The sequence below is a fragment of the Labrus bergylta genome, chromosome 20, assembly GCF_963930695.1.
Source record: "Labrus bergylta chromosome 20, fLabBer1.1, whole genome shotgun sequence".
In the NCBI taxonomy this organism is placed as follows: domain Eukaryota; kingdom Metazoa; phylum Chordata; class Actinopteri; order Labriformes; family Labridae; genus Labrus; species Labrus bergylta.
The window spans coordinates 6,172,708-6,181,234 of record NC_089214.1 but is presented as its reverse complement, the minus strand read 5'-3'; the positions used below and the strand labels follow the sequence as shown (position 1 = coordinate 6,181,234).

Here is an 8,527-nt window from a genome sequence, read left to right as displayed (position 1 = left end):
ACTACAGCCCACATCAGTGCCAACCTTATAATGAAGCCGAATGACCCTCTACGTGCAGGATTATGTAATAATACATTCTAATGGATGAAGCCTCTTTTGTGTAAAAAGGTTAATGAGTGTTAAACATCATATAATCACATTAAATGATATCATACAAAAGGATTCTTACAAATCTTTAACTCAAGGACCTCTCACTGGATCTCTTTCAGCAGCCTTCATATACAGACAGAATTTGCTCTTTTATAATGAAAGGTAAAGAGGTATTAAGAACAAATGATGAGAGTGTTCCACATTCTTCTCTTGTATTAAGTTACATTTTATATATATATATATATATATATATATATATATTGACTTATTATAGATTAGTTAGTGGCATATCTATAGACAGCATCATGAGTTTGTTTTTGCTTTACTGCACATTCAGAGCACTTATAACTGATCTGAAAAACATGAAAAAATGCTGCCAACTTCCTTTTATCAGGTTCTACTTAAAATTTAAAGGAAAATGCCGTGATTAGCGCTGTTGCCTCACAGCGAGGAGGTTCCCGCTTCGAATCCCCGTTGGACAGGAGCCTCTCTGTGTGGAGTTTGCATGTTGTCCGTGTGCCTGCCCCGGCTTCCTCCCACAGTCCAAAGACATGCTCGTTAGGTTAACTGGCGACTCTTAATTACCCGAAAGTGAGTGTGACTGGTTGTCTGTCTCTGTGGTTGACTGGTGAACAGTCCAGGGTGTAACCCCGCCTCTCGCCCAATGACAGCCAGGATCAGCTCCAGCCCCCCGCGAAGTGTAAAGAAAATGGACGGCTGGAATATTTTCTCTTTTCTGCTCGTTTTCTAATCTTCTCTTTTTATGACTTATGTCTAAATTGAATGTGATACAGTATGTTTTAAATTATTTATTTCTTCTGTATACAACCTCATGAAGAAACCCTTTTAACACTCGACCTGGATTAGAAGTTTCATACTTCAACTAGAGCTCCAACTATCTTCATGTGTTGACTTTGGCGCCCCCCTGTGGACAATTTATCGAATGCTGATCTCGCTCTGTACATGTTTACTGTAGGTAGTGTCTACTGATAATAAACCCTCTTTATTATATATGAGCAGCATACAACTCATAATAAGTCTTCTGTAAACCGCCTCGTCTGACACCTACCCCGCCACAGCAGGGGTTACAGGCATATAATTAACGTTGTAAAAATAATCAATCTTCTTTCTGAAGGTACTGTTTGCTTCTGTGGGTCGTAAAGAGGCATCGGTTTTACAAAACAGCTAAAAGCTCCTCACAGGAGTTTAAGCATGCAACAAAATCATCTCTCATTAAGTAAAATACAGTTCCAATATAAGGTTCGATTCAAGTATTTTCGATGAAGACACAATGCATCAAATATTGAATGATCCAGAACTATTGAATTATTGACTGTTCTTATTTCCTCTGCATGGTAAACTGGTTGGGATATAGCAGGAGGAGAAAGCACAGACAGTCTCCTGTAAATATGCTAAATTGACTTTTATGAACTTGTGTGCGACTGTCTGACCTCTGTGGCATTTACGGTTTTTGTCCTACAAGGCAAATTCCAGCCATCTGCTACTTCGGGCAAGTGAAAGCAAATGTTAGGATGGTTTTTTTCCCCCCTCATTCGCAGCTATTATCCGACCCACTCCTCTGCATCACATTAACCCCCCCCCCCCCCCCCCCCGCGTCTCTACCTGCCTTCAAAAAGAGCTTTAAAATTACACATCAGATGTTGAAAGTGCTTTGGAATTAGACTCAGCCATTTTCAAAGACGGACAAACAACATCTCTGTTAGATCCTCAAACACTACAGCTGCAGCAGATGTATAGCAGCTTAATTATACAAAGAAATTGCAGTTATTCATGTTTCAAAGGCACCAGTTCAAACAAAGACTCCTCACCACCCCCAACCACCAAACCTCCTGCTGTTATTGTTGCTGCTGTCGTTGTTGTTCCAGCTGTTTGTGTTGCTTCGTTCGATGTTGCTTGTACGTTTTTTTTTCCACTCTCCTCTTTCTCCTCCACCTCTGTATTCCTCGAGTGTCACCAATCTCTAACCCAGCTGTTAATCTAGAGATGGAGATGGAGTATAACAGAGCAGCACAGAAATGGAAAATTACCTCATCTCTGGAGTTTTCTTCTCATCTCCTGGCAAAAAAAAAACAAACAAAAAAATGTAAGTAAAGCATGAAGGTGTTTTAGATCATGCTGTCACTCTCTAGAGAAATAAATCGACAATAAAAACTTTTATACTAGTAATAAAAAAAACTCTAATTTCAACCACTAAAGTGGAATAAAAGCAGCTTGAGGAGCCCATTTAATTGCTGATGCATTACTGGCCTCTAGTGGTAATAAACGGTAATATGAGTGTAATGAATTGTGCAAAAAGCAATAATGCTGAAATAGAGGCTCTCTCAGAGGCAATATGGTGATGTTAACTGTACTTTTTATGACACTTGACAGGGCCAGTGTTTATACAGAGACTTCAGTGTTGACTCAACTCACTGCTAAGAACTGTTGCCTCCATAATGAGGTTAATCTTCCCAGAAGATTCTCACTCATTACCCATCCGATAATCACACATCAGAGTCGCAGAAGACAAGGAGGAGGAATACATTTAGTCATGGTGGAATCCAGTCGTAGTAAAGATCTGTCTCGGATTAGACCAGGTGTTCTCTGGTTTGTTGTGATGCAGTGGGAATAAGGGGAAAATTAAACAAAACAAAAAAATCTTTGAGAATCCAAAAATAATTAATGTCTAATGGAAGCTAAAAGCTGCTAAACCTATTTTAATCAGGAGAGACTTTGTTAAGAATTAACAATTATTTAACAATTTAGGAAATAAACGTGCAAAGTCTTTGGTGATTAGACTCCATCATGACGACTTCATGTACTCTGAAAGGTAATGAGGCCGACAGCAGGATAGGAGACCCCCCTATGGAGTCTAGACCCTGGTGGTGGTGGTGGTGATTGAAGAATGCAGGATGTAATGAGGAGTGGGTTTCTGAACTCTGCTGAGCTGGAATGGAGGTGACTGGGGTGGAGGAGGGTCGTACGACCAACACTGATCTGTACCTTTTACTGCATGATTAATATTTGAGATAGTTTTTCACCCCAGCAGACACGGAGCAAAGAGGATGTAGATACAAGATGCGATCCATAGGAGGCGTCAATACGGGGAGTGTCATACATTTGGAAAAGAGCGCCGGTGATGTCAACAGCGGCATTCTGAAAAATTGAAAGATTTTAAACTTGAGCGCTCGGAGTGGCCGCACAAAAAAGGCAGAGCACTAAAAACAAGACGCTGGCCGCTGATAAAACTGAAGAAAAGACGCTGGCTCCCAGAAAAAAAACGCTTGGTGGACACGGGGCCTTAGGGGGAAGTTTTTCTTGTTATCTCAGGAAAACAGAGTAAATAAAAAAACAGAGTAAATAAAACGGATGCATGACTGCTTGGGGCTTCCGTAGTTTTCCGCTTTAACTTCAATATTTTTAAAGACAAATGAAAGACGGGTAAACAGACGTGATGATCAGCTGAATTCTGTGCAGCCAATGAAACACCAGAAACAAAAATCAGGACAATCAGGGGTGATTATAGCACATAAACTTTATTTAGGACAATATAGCGAGCTTTCTCTCTTTTTGTCCTTCATTTTTTACAGAATTTGGTTATTTCTTTTTAATGGGAGCGTCGTCCCTGTCCGCTGGGAAAATTTCAATTTCCTTGATGATCCGCTCGGCAATGACCATGTTGTTGGCTGAAACCATCCTCCGAGACATCAAGTCGAACGGTCCCCCTAAAAGACCAAACATAGCTTTCATTAAGAGCAGTTTAACCAATAAAAATAAAAAATGCTGTGATTTATGAATATTGCAGTTGTAATATTGGAGTTTGAAAGAATACACACCATTAACATCCAGTAGTACTCCTCCGGCTTCTTTCACTATAACCGCTCCTGCAGCGATGTCCCAGCAGTGGATCCCAATCTCAAAGAAGGCCTCCACTGCCCCGCACGCCACCAAACACATGTTAGTGGCAGCTGTTCCTGACCCACGGAGCCTGAATGGACAGACACATTAGGAGATGAACGGATATATGAGGAAGCATCATCATACAAAGGCTGTGAAAGAAGAGCGGAGTTGTTTTTTTAAGGATAGTTTTAGTAAGAGTGTTGGCTAAGTCCATGTTCAGTACAGTACTGTAGGGTCTTTCCTCTGTTTCTAGGGTCCTGTGTTCACTTACATTGTGAATTTTAATCAAAATTAAAATTTCTAAAATCATGGCAGCGGATAGCCTAGCCTAAAGTCATTACGTCTATTTTTAGGCTAATTTGGTTGCCGTTTGCACATCTCCCCGTCTCCCTTTCTGTCCGTCTTGATCAATTTCTCACTTTAGAATTAACTTTAAATCTCTGTAGATGACATCATCCAACAGTCTAGGTCTGCTTTTTAAGTGCTTCCATCACTGCAGCACCGGTCTGTTTGCCTTTTTCCTGGCAAAACCAAGCGGCGTCCAAAACGGACGTCTGGGGGTCGCCTTAAAACCGCCGACCTTCTCTGGTCCAAACAAATACAGACCGTTCAGGACCAGAATCTGAACTTCAAAGGAGGACATACTGGCTGCTACATTGTTGTCAGAGAAGCCAGCACTTCAACACAGCATTGTATCTTAATGTATGATGATGTAGTAACATCTCTTTCATGATTTAGTAGATATCCCACATATTGGTCCTTTAATGTGTTAAGTGACCGTAGAAGCCCGGGTTCTTATGGAGGTTTTGGTTCCATTTGTCCATTTTTTTGATGCTGCTTCATAGAAATTACACATTTCTGAGACTTCAAAAGTTTATAATATGGTAAAAACAAGTCAGATTGGGGTCATTTTGGTTCTGCAGGTCTGTGGACACAATAATAATGAGTGTCTGTATTCACTTCACTTACCCATGCACTGGGATGCAAAGGATCTTCTTCATGGTGGAGAAGATTTTTTCAACTTTTTCGCAGCTCCTGTCGGTTCCGTGTTCAGAGATAATAATGGACTTGTGGATATCTGCAATGACAGCAGGCCAAAAGGAGGCCCAACAACTTAAAGGTGACACACTGACGGTAAAGGTATCCACTATCACACGTACAGTACAAGTTCAAAGTCCTTTTTAACCTTGTTGTTCTGCTTTAATACATCGTCAATTTGTTCTGAGAGAAATGTGTGACCTTGATGTTATTACTTCATAAGAATGTTTCCACATATTCAATATCAAAAGCAAAGGATGGAGTATGTCAGTGATAACTGAAACGCTGTGTCTCCTCGTTATTGGGACTTTATTTTTTTTTACCTCAAATATGCTAAATAGTATGTCCTGTATTTTCGTGTGTACTGCACAGTGAAAAAAAGTGTTTATTACCTTTTACATCTGACACTTCAATTTTTTCGTCGTCACAGAAAGCACCCTTCCCGTTTCGGCCTCTGTACATCTTGTTTTCCAAGCAGCTGTACACCACACCGAACTCCAACTGAAACAGACAGCTTTTTTTTTTTACCTTTCATGTATGAAATTTGGATCGTCTTCTATCACTGATTGTGAAACTCTTTCTCTATTTGGTATAACATACCTCCTTATTGACAGCGAAGGCAATGGATACGGCCACGAAGGGGAATCTGTGAATAAGTGGTTTTATGTACATTAGATTGGTGAGCATAAAGAAAAAACTGTAAAGATGCATCATTTAGACAAGACTCAGCTGTACATTTAAGGAAGAATGTGCAACATTTTAGACATAAATAAAGCAGAAATCAAGGATATCCTCTAAACGTCTCTCTGAGTCATTACTGTCTACAATGATTGACAAGCATGAGTCCCGCTGGCTGTGTTGTTTTCAGAGCTGTGTTTACATGGACGAGGCGGCCGGCTCCTCCCCTTTGCGAATAAAAGCTGTTTTAGTCAAGGACTAGCGAAAAAAAAAAAACAACAAAGCCTACTCACTGCTCATTGAATCAAAGTGTTTTTAGATAGATGTCAATTTACATGCAATGTGATGCTACAAGCTAGCTCAAATGTGCTAACATTAGCTGGCATACACAACAATGCAGGCAAAAGGCGGAGACAAATGTGTCCTACGCTTGCGCTTGACTTCTTAGTGCGAGTGGAGAGGCGTTGGAAGTGTGTCGCTGAAGGAGAACGGAGGCTTCAGTTGAGAAATGAAGCCTGTTGCCAACCATACCAGGCTATAAAAACATGTAAAAAAATATATATATCCACTCATTGGTCTGATTATGGACACACTACAAAATATCAAATCTGACCTTTAAATGGATTCATATCATTTGATGGGTATTTTTTGACCCCCTTATAAAACTACGACTACATAAACACAATATAGCCGAGAGATACAAGAGATTCAGATCCTGAACAGTTCTGAGACTGCGTTGATCCGAGCATTACTTAACCCACGCAGCTAACGCTTCTTGTAAGCGCGAACATCTTACCCATGAACAAAGTTGGTGGTGCCGTCCACGGGGTCGATGATCCATGTCGGTTTGTCAGTTAAGATACACGGCTCCCCCTTAGCGACTGACTCCTCTCCAATGAAACTGCAGCACAGATTAAAGAGCGATATCAGTAAGCAGAAGTATAAGCATTCAATGCAATGAAAAACTATGAAAGTGTGTGTGTGCTGTCTCACCAGTGATCGGGAAATTGTTCTCTAAGAGCCCCGATGATGATTTTCTCCACCCTCTCGTCGGTTTTAGTGACGAGGTCAACAGTGGAGCTTTTTGTGCAGACCTTTATCTCCTTCTCCCCAGCATCTCTGATTACCTAAAAAAGAAAAAAATCAGAGTATTGTCATTATCGTCACAAAATGTCCTTCAGTTGCTGAAGAGATCTCTAGTTTGATCTTATGCTACAAACACATTTATAAGAAAAGATCTGCATACCGCTCCAGCTTTTCTTGCCACTCGAAGAGCAGCGTCGTATGCACTTAACCATGGGTCGCCCATTTTGTTCTTATGGAGGGGGGTGTTACTGAGAAGAGCCTGTAGATGACATGACATAAAGCTTGTAAAAGCACATCAGTGACTCAAAAGCGTCGAACAATTAAAATGTTGTCAATAAGAAATGCAATAACAATAAGTTAAAAGACTACAAGGTTGTTAAATATGAGGGGCGTGTTTGCTTTAAGGCCACTGTCTCTGAAGCTTGCTTGGCACACTTCCATTAGAAAAAGAGAAGGTTATGTAAGCCGAGCAGTCACGTGTTTCTTTTTTTCATCACCACAAGTTGAAGACGAGACGAATAATAGCGATGAAGAAATAGCTGACGGTAAGGTAGTGTATTGTACTTAAGAGCGTGGAAAAGTCATTCCCTGCATCTTTAGTTGACTTTTACTCATCTTTACTCCACTTGTGAAGAGATATCTACTTATTATGGTGTTGATCACACATGCTTTGTTTTTCCTTTTTTTCACAAGTCTTTTTTCGACTAGTGTTCAAGATAGATCCGTCCAATCACGATCTGCACATGTCCAGCTTTGATTTTGACCTTGTTCGGCTGTCAGGTCTTCTAACATGAGAGGACATTTAAATCAGTCCTTTGCATTTGTACTCATGCCTTGGCAATGGAGCAAATTCTGACTTTGCATTTTACATTTACAAAAGTGGCTGTCTCCAAATATTGTATATGTTTGTCTAAGTAGTCAAAATTATAATTTTTTTTTTCTATTGCTGGAGGCGTCATTTTTGGTGTGAATACAGCAATTCACATCTTAAAGTTTACTTATTATAGTAGTCAGTTTCTTATACTTGACATCATCTGCAACACTTTTGTATTTGGAGTCTAACATTTTAATATGCTATCTTAACTTTTGTTGTATGAGAGAGTTTCTCTGCATTTCCAGTTTCTATGATATAATGTCTGCAAATCCTGGCTGACCAGGTACCAAAAATATTTCACTATGCATTGAACTACTGTATGTTTAAATGTGTATGTGACTAATAAATGTGACAGGAATCATCTCTGCTATTAAACGTAACAGACAAGTTCCATCATAGCGGATTCTCCATGAATAATCTGACTTCAGAGATAGTTTTTTAGGTGATGAGTTACACAACAATGACAGTTCTCCATCTCTATAATGATAAGCACACGAGTGTCCTGCATGATCTCTGAAAAAATGAAAGATGAACCTTACCTTTGTGAGGTGAGGTGATGCTGTCCAAAGTAACCCGTTGCTGCCTGTGCACCTCTATCTGAAAATTGAGAAATGAAGCAACTTTAAAAGCCTGCATGTCAGAGTTGGAAAAGTACTAGCTCCGCCCTTGGGTGTTTCTTCATAGCAACTCGAAGAAGAACAGTCTGTGCTCAGGAAGCCTTGCAACAACGGCACACTTACTGTACTGCTTATGCATTGAGTATCTACAGAGGGATTAGTTGGTGGAAAATTTCCATAAGTCTGATTCGACTTCTTCTACTGCACGATGTGGCGATGTCACTGGCAGACAAACCCTGCTGAT

General features: G+C 40.2%; 1 protein-coding gene across 1 annotated transcript; it reads right to left on the bottom strand.

Moving 5' to 3' along the window:
* Positions 1 to 3,607: 3,607 nt before the first annotated feature.
* LOC109983771 (inositol monophosphatase 1) lies at positions 3,608 to 8,269 on the bottom strand. Its single transcript, XM_020633637.3, has 9 exons — positions 8,206 to 8,269; positions 6,953 to 7,051; positions 6,700 to 6,833; positions 6,503 to 6,607; positions 5,629 to 5,674; positions 5,421 to 5,529; positions 4,960 to 5,068; positions 3,927 to 4,078; positions 3,608 to 3,815 (listed from the first exon to the last, which is right to left on the bottom strand). The coding sequence occupies exons 2-9, from the start codon at positions 7,013 to 7,015 to the stop codon at positions 3,688 to 3,690; spliced, it is 846 nt and encodes a 281-aa protein (XP_020489293.2). The 5' UTR covers positions 7,016 to 7,051; positions 8,206 to 8,269; the 3' UTR covers positions 3,608 to 3,687.
* Between the last annotated feature and the right edge of the window lie 258 nt (positions 8,270 to 8,527).